Source organism: Theobroma cacao, chromosome 6 (genome assembly GCF_053813885.1).
Source record: "Theobroma cacao isolate CCN51 chromosome 6, ASM5381388v1, whole genome shotgun sequence".
Taxonomy (NCBI): domain Eukaryota; kingdom Viridiplantae; phylum Streptophyta; class Magnoliopsida; order Malvales; family Malvaceae; genus Theobroma; species Theobroma cacao.
In genome coordinates, this window is record NC_142644.1 from 25,179,931 (window position 1) to 25,191,445 (window position 11,515).

At 36.9% G+C, this 11,515-nt stretch overlaps 1 protein-coding gene across 1 annotated transcript; it reads right to left on the bottom strand.

Annotated features, from left to right (window-relative positions):
• Window positions 1–517: 517 nt before the first annotated feature.
• LOC148762224 (uncharacterized) lies at window positions 518–11,269 on the bottom strand. The gene is given in 18 exon segments (XM_088807618.1): window positions 518–547; window positions 550–696; window positions 1,285–1,323; window positions 1,936–2,259; window positions 2,779–2,837; window positions 2,949–4,054; window positions 4,517–4,828; window positions 4,830–4,936; window positions 5,149–5,304; window positions 5,519–5,647; window positions 5,649–5,822; window positions 6,270–7,025; window positions 7,149–7,661; window positions 9,183–9,377; window positions 9,991–10,053; window positions 10,193–10,267; window positions 10,389–10,734; window positions 10,893–11,269. Coding segments are annotated over 18 exon segments (4,881 nt in total). The 5' UTR covers window positions 11,243–11,269.
• Between the last annotated feature and the right edge of the window lie 246 nt (window positions 11,270–11,515).

An 11,515-nucleotide genomic window follows, 5' to 3' on the forward strand; every position in this document is an offset into this window, starting at 1 on the left:
CTGATGTTGATAATTTGCTTCACGAAATTAATGTAAAAAAAGAAGAAAAAGATGATGAACAGGAGGGGGAGAAAGAATAAGAAGAGGATAGCGAAGATTGAGGTTTCAATTTTCAACTCTATTGGAACCTCCATACTCAGACTGAGGTCCGCTCTTGCCAATGTTATTTACAAACACAGAGTTGCACATACGAAGAAACTGGTTTGCTGTGTTAATTTATGCTATGCCTATGAAAACTGTGCTTGAATACAAAATCATTCATATTTGGCACGCCCAATCCCTTAGAAATGTAAAAGCTTTTCATTCAATGATTATCAAGATGGCAACCCCGTCATGTTATGATAATGATACTGATACCAGATTAAACCAATGAATCGAAACGAATCAACTGCTCCCACCATGGTCACATAGTCATTACAGAATTCCTTTTCACTGTGATGGCTCCCATAAATAAACCATAAGATCAAAGAATGTTATTCAGTATTATTATTATACATTAGAGCTAAATAAACTTTTCCTACAGTAGAGAGGTACTCATAGGGTTGAGTAAAAGAAGTGCTCGCGGTAAATTAATTTTGATTTTTTCATGTTGAGGGTTCCTAAAATACTTGGGACTCCACTAGGTAGACTTTGATGCATCTTCTTCATGATAAGGTGTTTGTCCCGAACCATCAACCTTAATAGCTTCTTACAGTGCTGCATCAGAAATACAGATGAATCCATTAGTGTTCATGCACACCAGGAGGGTACAGAGAATGCCGCTATAAAAATATGTTCACCATGGTAAAGATTACAGCAAGAGTGTAAAAATTGATTTCCAACGAAAGCAAGAGTAAATAAGTTTTTAGCTTATAATTCTAGTTATGGCAGAATGTGATCCCCATATTATCATCAAGGTTAAAGCCCGTCTTATGAGTTCTATGTTCTAACATTTCAAATAATCCATGCAAAACAACAGAGAGGACATATAAACCTACGTTTTTTATTTGCTATTAACAAATATCTTTCCCCTTTTAAAAATAAGAGAGAATAAATCAATAATCGACACTCACACACACGTATATACATACATACATACATATAATATATTTATCTACCCACATAATCAGTGTCCTTAGGAATTGGTTACTACTTTGTTGGCTACATTATTTGTTTGCATCTAGCGAAAGCAAAGGGCTATAAGCTAGATATACGTGATAAACTTAGTGTATATCTATGGTCTGAATGTAACAAAATAAGCAGAGGTACATAAATCTTGAAATTATATATTGAATAGCATCTTACCTGGGGGTTTGGCAAATTCATTTTGCGAATAATATTATCCTGCACAAACAGTGGGGAAAAAGAATGAGAATGTGTGTTGTGACATCCAAAAACAAGTCCCACTATGTAGCTGGACATGACCAGCCCAAACTAGAATAACTTCCAGTTAAATAGGCCATTAACCACTTAAATTGCCATTTCACACTCCTAAGAACAAAAAACTAAAGGTGGTGAACATGTAGAAAACAATCGCTTCATTTTTATATTTATATAGAGAAGAAAACGCATGAATAATAAAGAAATTAGTCATAACTGTGTAAATAATATATTCTTTTTTCAGGGGATTTAATTAAGTAGACCACAACTTCAACCACATTTATTTGAAATATCCCATCTCTTTCGCAAGTACCGAAGAAGTATATGTGAGGAAAGGAAAATTGTTCAATACGAACTACAGAAACTTCCCCTTGCAGCCATCACTACGAGTCTAAAAGAAAAACTAAAAAGTAATCAAATCTTTTATAATTAGCAGCAATTTGCAAGCAAGATATCTAAGTAATTTTACACCCTCATCCCTATTCTTTTGCACTAATTGTTTAATTTTCCATTTTGTACCAAAAGCTAGTCATAATGCAGTTAAAATGAAATAAAGCAACTAAAAAAAGCATGTACCTCCAGGATTCCTGGATTTTGCATCACAATACGAAAGGTTTGCCTTATGATCCTCTTATGCATATTCTTCTTGGTGATCCTATCTGCACCATGACATTTGCAGCCTTCAGGCAGACCATGTCTATTATTTGCTCCTGGTAATACAACATTGCGTCGCATAGAATCCTCATGCAAATCAACAGTGTGAGTTTTATTAGGCAATGAATCAACATGCTCATGACGATTGAGAATGTTGAATTTTTGCACATCATCGTAATCCATGTGTATGCTTGAGGGCTTCTTTGTTGATCCAGCAATGACACGAAGTGAACCGTTAATTCTGACCTGTATAAAAGCATCAACCATTACAAGAAACCATTTGTTAGGATGGAAATTTAACTTGTACACTTGTCAAGACATCAAACAAACTGGTTCAAATTCCACAGTTCAAGCATAAAACAGCCCAAATATTTGTGAATCTATGAAAAAGTTAAAGATAATGTAATGGGTATCATTCCCTCGTCTTCTACATAGGACCAGATGACCTCAAGATGCTAGAATATCAGGTCAGAAAATCCTAACAGGGTCCATCCCTTTGTTTTTGAATAAATGTTTTAATTCTTTTCATAGGTTCAAAAATATGTGACGCAACATTGAGTTAATTGCATTGACCAGGACAAGAAGTAAGGCATAAATGAAATATCAGAATGGAAGATGACCCAAAAGGGGGCTAGAAAGAGAATCCCTTCAAGCCTTCAACTTGCAATGTTTCACCATGATTTATGGTATACCATAGGTATGGTGTCCTACAAATTTTTCCAAATTTGAGGAATAAATATGGTCAAATGACAGAATCAAACCTACCTTTTCTGCTAGTCCAAACTTTTGGAGTACATCAATGACAAGTTCAGCCATTTCTTTTCCTGAAAAGATCAACAAGAAATAAGCACTAACGTCATGTATGTAGGTCTTTCTAGTAATGAAAGAAATGCATGTTTAAATATGTCCGTCCTAGTAAAAATTATCATGTATACCTAATGTATCCATAACTCTGGAAACTTCTCTAATGGCCAAACCTTGATCACCAGCCTTCTGGATGGCAGTGTAGACAGTTTTAAAGACTTCGGGAGACAAAGTACCAACATGTTCTTGATTGGAAGTTAATGGCATCAAAAGTGTAGCATAACCAACCATCAGTTCCCAAGGCGAGTCACAAGAATACCCAGGAGTAGGGAGAATGCTTCCGAAATTTACATTTTCGTTAACAACTTCAGAATGTGATGAATTGCTGCCAATTTCAAGACTTGCAGAAATGCCACCTAGATAATTTTCACCAACAAAATGTTCATTACCACACTTCTCCCAATTCTTGAATGATGGTTCTAGAGCAACAGCTCTTGATATTGGTGCTCGATGCACAGATAACTTGATACCAGGAAAACCTTTTTCTCGGCTATAATCCATGGGGTCATTGAAAAGGGGGGTGTGTTGTAAGTTTCTGATATATTCAGCTTCTCCGACACCATCGACTGGAACACATGGGGAAATGAACAGTTCACCTGAAGAAACTAACGCAAACAAATGAAAAACTTCCCCACACGTTAAATCTGGACTGAGATCGATTCCTCCTCTCAGAAAATCTTTTTCACGTGCACGAAGCCAGCTAGAAAATCTAGCAGCACTACTCCCTGTATTAGATGGAAATTGAGAGTCGCAGACATTTCCAGGGGCCTCCAGTGTAGCCACCGGCCTGCTACGAAGAACCTCTTCCAAGGCTAAATTAATCTTTTCCATATTATAATTGTCACAGTGTTCTTCCTGGACACCTCTAGTTTGATTGCATCCAATGCCTTCAAAGAAACTCCTGTAATTACCTGCCCCTGATGAACATGGTATGAGTAGTCCACGATCATCATCATCCATTGACCTGCTCCCCGTTTCTTCCAGGTGCTTTTCATAATGTTGGCTAAGCATATTACAAAGGCTTATTAAAGATTCTCTGAACTTTCTATTCTGCTTTAGGAATGACATTCTTCTTCTGCAAACTGTTGGAGGTGCTGGAAGGTCAGAAAGTGAGGCCCTGCTTTTGTCAGAAAATTTCGCTCCTGCGCGGTGTTTTACTTATTGAATTACCAATTGCCTGAAAGAAAAACATTCATTTACACAAAATGAAGCAATTAGTATGAACTATACTCTCATGGGAAATGCAAAAAAGGGAGAAAAAAAAAAGACTGCAGTATCATTTTTCTATTTTTCAAAACTAATCCAACTCTATTCGGCTATAGCAAAATAGTCAAGCCACAATTGCATAGAAATAAATATTGTTCACCGTCTATTGAGTTAAGCCAGTTAAATATTGTTACATGTTTTTTATTTATCATATTAGTTTATTTACTCTTAAATATATTTTAATAAAATATGTGGCAACCCTCTAACTCCGTTAATAGAATTAAAAAACTCTATCCACAGTGCATGAGATAATAATGTATAAATAAATGCAAACTTCCCAAAAGTTTCCCCATAAGTAACTTTCACAGAAAATATTTTATGCAAACTTCATTGGAAACATAGGTCCCACATTAATTAATTCATTTTCCATTACCTGTCTGCTTCATCTGTCCACGGAAACCTTCTTTGACGTGCTGACTTCATCTTGGAAAAGGCTGAACGACTGGTATAGGAGTCACACTTGTCTCTATTTACTCCAGGCTTTTCAGAAGTCTTCCAATGATCTTCCTCTTGATGTTCTTGCACCCGAGTTTCATGCTCGCGAGGAGAGGCTAACATAAGATTTTCTTCCCCCATGAAATCTTCATCACCGCCAGCTGATCTAGGAAGGCTGTGCTGACAAAATGGTCCAGTTTCATTATCAACTTTTCCAAGCTTTAAAGCTCTAGCTTCTGCAGTTCCTTTTCCGAGAAAAAGAACTGCTGTTCATTGGTTGGCATTCTGCCCCTACAGCATCTAAATTATCCTGAATTTTACTACGATGTCGGAGCTTAGCAAAACACACACGAAGCACCTGCAACATTTCAAGGGAGAGATATCCTTAACAACAAATTAATTCTGTGAAAGTTAGGTAAACTATGAACATTAATTCAACAAATTAATGAAAACCATTGAGCAATGAAATTTTAAGATGTCAAGCTTTTCCCTTGGTCCAGACTCAGGCCAATATTTTTGTTAATAAAGAAAAAAGTGAAAAACCATTTGGAAACTGAAACATGATCTAACCTGCTCCAAGGTGAGATTTAGATTCTTCGCGATCTCCTTACATTCTTTGTATGGAAGTTTTTGATTGAAGTTACTGTTCACTATAAGTTTGAGTACCTTGGCTCGCTGACTGGCCGTCATTCCTCGACCTGAGGCCCATGACTTGTGACCAAAAATCTGTAAAAGTTTTATTCGTGATTACCTTCCATCTTGGATGGGAACTAAAACAAGGCAATCTTAACGGTTATGGACAAAATTAACAAACATACTAATTAACATATAGAAGATTTCTATTTCCACATAGATGATCAATGCATAAATATTTTCTCATGTAAAGATTTCTGAAATCCTACCATTTGTGCATAAGTGGAAAAATAATATGCACGCATACCTCATGAACTGTAGATCCAGGGAATGCATGCAAAGCAGCTTTCGGATCAGCCACTGCATAAATATATTCCAAAACTCGCCAGTATTCATCAATAGCATCTCTGTTTGAGAGGATAAAATCATGTCTGACAAATCTCATCAACGGCATCTCTGTCTGGGCAACAATCAAGACATCCAGAACTTGAACATGTTGCAATTAATGGCGGTTCCTCTATACAAGGCTTAAGCTCCAGGACATACATAGGACTGGCATGTGGGACAATGACTCCATCTTCAGAGCTTTCACTAGTTACCGGACGAATCAACTATGTACAAGTGTCAATTTTAGTCTTGATACTAGGAATGTATAAAGTAAGAGCATCCAGAGCAATTGACAGAAAAAAACTTCAGAAATAAATGATAATTTATGCTTCAAGATCGAAGATAAGCAGCATGCATGCAGTATGTAACAATGTATTATCCATGGTGGTATATAGCTGTAACTGCGCCAGTCATGATCGTTTCTAAGTTTGATTCACTGCCCGGCCAAGGTTAAATTATTAGAAAGCCAATCAGGCTTATGATGACTCAAGCCCTCTTTTTAAGAGATTGGTATCTACACCAATAGATACCAATCTAATAGTAATATAGCATGACACTCAAACATTCAGAAAACTGAATCAGCTCAGTTCAAATGATATCGTACATGAAAAAATCTAGAAGCCTATATTCACAGGATAAATTTAATTTAAAATGTGAGCAAGAAATTTTACCTTCAACCGCTGTAAAATAGATAGAATCGATGACAGTCTCCTAATTGCTGGAGTGACATTTAGATCCTTATACTCCCGAATGGAAAGATCACATAAACGGACTCCCTTCCTAAACTTCTCTATCATGTTGTCAACTTGAACAGTGGAACCCACAACTTGAAGGAATAGCTCAAGTGGAATGCCCTCGATAGCAGCTTTCACATCAAACAGATTGTGAGTGACATAAGGATTCTGTAGATCATGATCTTGTCTCCCATATGAGAAGACACCATCCCTAGCAGGTGAACTACATGCATAATCCCAGAGAAAAATATGCAACAGCTTTGCACGCACCATTTTTCCCGATATGAATCCATTAGCACGCATGGCTGCCATTCTAAGAGCTAGGGCATCCGAACCAGCTTGAGTGTGAGTTCTTTGTACGCCATCCAATACAAGAACTGAGTTAATGTTCTTTTTCTTAAATGAGCCCTGGCCATGAGTTTGCTTCTCGAAAGACATGAGTCTATAACGGATTCTACCTAGTACTTCAGAAGATAAACTTTGAATAGATGGGTGCAGAACCACCTTGACTTTACGGTTAGCATCAGTATTCATAATCTCATGTACAGGTAGGTGTACACATTTGCATTGCCCTTGGTTATCAAGCTTGTCCAAAATTCGGTCTACACATTTCCTGCCCATTGTTGTGCTTTTGTCCTTCTCAAGATTCACAAGCCACCTATATAGCTCTGCTCTCAAGACAATCTTTTCAACCTGCATTGGCTTACACACAAACACACAGAAGACAGTAGTTCATGAGTAATCAAATTATTGAAAGCAAAAAAAAAAAAAAAAAGAGTTATTTCCTGTCTCAAGTGAAGTGGATGAGGCAAAGACCTGTAACCATTCAACTATTCTCTGCTCCCTCCGGGTGTTATCAACTGTCAAATACTGACGGGGTTTAAGTGGCATTGTTTGACTGTTCACTGTATGGAGTCCTGTGTCGGAAACAACTTTTTTGGTTTCATGGATTAACTCTTGTGATTTGCAAGTATTGGAGATACTATCGCCTGCCTCACTACCTCTGGTAGAGCAACACGAAAGCTCTATTTCAGTTTCCCTGTTGTTTGTCTTCCCCAGGGTATCACTTTCAGAATTCAAAAGGTCTAAAATTTGGGCTGACCCGTCTGAAAACCCAGGATTGACAACACCCAAACTAGAATTTTTGCTGAAAAGGTCTTTTGATCTACTTGGAATCGCATCCGATGATTCACAGTTCTTGGCTGTCCGAATTCTGTATTCACAGTTTTTGTTATGAAGTTCCCTCTGCATAGGCATCCCAAACTTATTGCTCATAATACAACAGTTTTTGTAATTTGTCTTCATATCGACTCCAAACCTCTGGCTGACCTGTTTCACAGAAAAATCTATGAATGAGATGGAAAAGGGACATCTAGATTTGGAATGAAGCGTTATACATTTGTAGAAATGCGCATTCCCAAGATCTAGAAAGGACTATAATTGTGACAGAACAGACTGACAAAGGGAAATTGCAATATACATAAACATTTCAAAGAATATTGATTCTGCCTATCATCTTGAAATAATTCAGGTCTCAGGTGTACTGTTATTCAAGGTGGCCCCCAATGTGCACCAAGCCAACCATGCATTTACTTAATCATTGCTCATTTGACACTATGTACTGAGTTCTAACTTTCCCTTCACAAAACTAGTATTACATGTATAACACAGCCACCTTCTTCTTCTTTGTGTTCAAAATGTGAATTTTTTTAGCATTTCAAGAGCAACAATGTAGTTTAAACAAGGTAATATAACCATGAAACTAGTGTACGGCTTTTATGACCTGTCTTGACTCAGATGGTTAAGTCGAGAATAGCATCTTAAGAAAGGCCACAAACATCTCCAATCTCAACCAACTTTAAAATAAACTTGTCAATGCAAAGATAAAACTAGAACTCTATCAAACTTCCTACGAAATTGCCCGCTATGAGCCTTTCTCTCTTATCAATATAACAATGCAGTTACTTCTGAAGACCTCTACTTGCGCCTATTTCTCACCAGCCAGAAAGAATTATGAATGCCCCACCTGCAGTTTTCACATTTCAGCCAAAGACTAAATTTCTCTGCCAATTTTCCATTCCTTTTTAAGTGTGTGTACTGCCAAAGTTGGAAAGAGGCAGAAAAATATAACTTCGCTCACTCGAGAATCAGCTCCACAGAAGAGATGGGCTGCCCAGTTAAGGTGCTAGATTTATTTATTTATTTATTTATTTTTATTGGGGAGAAGGGATTCGAATCGTACTTTTTAAGTAAATGATCATTTACCAACTAAACAACCAAATACTCAGATGCAAATGCTAGATTTACTTATTACTATATTCTTTCCTTGAGATAGCCTTGCATCGGGTCTTAACCTGTCCTTGATTTTGAAAAATTCTCCAAATGCAGTATCAAGGTCTAACATTTCACAAATCCAGAACCCTTCATGGAAGTTATATTTGGAATACAACTAAAATTATTTTAGCATAAACACGACTGCTCAAAAGAAAAAGGCAGATCCATTTGATATACCCCAAGTTCCCAACTAGTCAAAATAAGACATTTTAGACTTGAGAAGAATATTAAAAAGGTATTATGCATTAGGATAGGTTCCTTAAAATTTCTAGGAAGAAAATATGCATAGAGAGTCAGAACTTAAATAATGCTGCTAAAGTGCGTAATATTAAGATAAAAACATGTAACTTCTTCCTTCCACATCCCCCCAGCCCCCACCTTTCCGTTTACTTGAGGAAGGTGCAGTGCCAAACATTTAAAAATATGTAAAACTCTATTATGAAGATGCTCAAGAACGAAACTTTTTAATCATTATTGGGATGTACAGAAAAGTAAATGTAAGACTCTTGGGAAAACCTCTTTAATAAGCATCCCCTTAACTCCTGCAGCATCAATTTCGTCATAAATCTGATGCACAATGGGAAGCTCCACAAGCTGGTTAGCTATTTGACATCTTCCAAATTTCAGCTCTTTGCCTTCAACATGCTTGATTGGTTTTTGCTCAAAATCCACGAGGGAAAACTTTTTTAGCAAATGTAGGCAGCGCTCATCCTGTGTAAAGTAGGAAAATGCTAAGGCATACTTTTCAGCAATATAGACACCTTCATGAAATAGCAAAAAATTTGTTCCACTTGCTTGAAGGAAGTTCAACACCTTAAACAAAGCTATCTCACAAAGATATCATATGCATATAGTCTCCAAAATTCTATTATGATTGTATTTATTTGATCATTTATATTTAGGAAATTAACCTCCTGTTAATTTTAAAAATGACGACATAAACGAAGGAATGCAAGGTTTGGCTTATAAAAAAAAAAAAAACAGTTAAATGGGGTTGGGTAAGTAATGCAGCAGAAAGAAGAAACGAGATTATTAGTTGGATTGAATTTTGGCCCATCCAGTTAAAGCCAAATGGCTTCTTTCTGAAGTTAAATATAATCAATGCCAAAAAACATATTTAGCAATAATGACTGAAATGAGAGAAAAAAGAGAAGATTATGAACTGAAAACAAAATAATGTATAAACCAAACAACAGGAATACTATAAATCCATAAAATGAATGCTCTTGGATTCCACGGTAAACATAAATGTATAAAGAAAATGGAGATGGGAAATGTGAAATCAATGAGCAGAAACATTGGTTGCAGAAGTTGTCAAACTAACCTTCCTGTTCACTTTTACATAAGTCTCCTCTACTACACCAGCATTTTTCAATCTGCCACATATCTAACAGCAGATTGCAAAGTAAGCAATAAGATGAAACCGATTCAGAATAAACCACCGAGAGAATACAAAGAAAAAGAAAAGAAGAGATTCAATGCAATTGGCAGTTTCAAGAAAAAGAAAAACCAATAAAAGTACTTACATTTTCCCAATCTCTACGCTTTGACCGCGACCCACTGTAGCCAAGATCATGTTTAATATCAGAAATGACGAGAACCTATCAATAAAAAAAGAGAATTCAGATAACAACATCAGCAAAAATGCTCAAAAGAAAGTATATATATATATATATATATATATATATATGTCTATCAATTAATGTTTATAATATAACTGACCTTGGAATCAGCTTCTGCAAGCTTATCACATATAGCTTTCATTGATGGTACATAATCTTTTACAAGCACGCCCTCTTTAATATGTTCTATGTTAGGATCCTGATTGCCCGCGGCCTCTTCCTCTTTGGTAATCTCAAATTTTTGTTGAGATCCCAAATGCTTTGCATAACGGTGTAAATGAATTAACCTTGTGGACTGCCCTTGATTGTCTGCCCCTCTTGTTCTCTCAACTGCTTCTTGCCTTACAATTAAGCCTCTTTTCTCAAGATTCCTTACCATATAGAAAGTTTTATTGCCTTCCATTCCAAATTCCTTGCTTAGCTGGCTTTGAGTTATCCCATTTGTTCTACAAGCAAACAATTAAAATAAAAAAGACATTCATCAACAATTTCCTAGACAATAAAGAATTTCTCGTTAAACAAACTGAACTGAAATTATGCTAAATCTTAGCGCGCGCGCACACAAAAAAAAAAGGAAAAGAAAGAACAAGCAGTGTTCATTAACCTAGCACTGTCAATGCGTTCAAGAACGAGACGTTGTCGACGAAAATCTTTCTCATCAGCTCCCAAAGAGAAATCGTAAATGCCTAAAAAGTTATCACGGAGTTTCTCCCTAGCAACAATGATCAAATCCAGCTTTTCCGCATCCTCGAAGCATCGAATCGAAGGGTCATCGGGATCGTAAACACGATTTGGAACTTGAAACTGAACGGTTGGGATTTTGAGTAGGTTGGTCCACAAGGCTCGTTTAAGCTCGACGCTCAGACCGAGCTTCGAGCAAAGGGAGGATAGGGCGAGGCCATGTCGCCCTTGTTCGCAGATTTCTTCGAGAGCAGAGGATATGATCGCGTCCATTGATCGGCTTGGTTTCCGTTTGAATGGAACGGTCGAAACGCTCTTCTTTTATTTTTTTTTATTCAAATGGTGGACATGGAGGTGTTGGCGGGAAGGGAGAGCGGCGGGGTCGTTGAGAGTGCAGGTAGAAAGCAGTCGATGGGAGTAGAGTCTAAGGTTCGAATCTTGTCAGACACAGAAATATATATATATAAATATAAAAATATATAAATATCTAATGACGCTTTAATTTGACACCGTTTTGGATTGGACTTCGGGGTCTGCCGTTTAGTA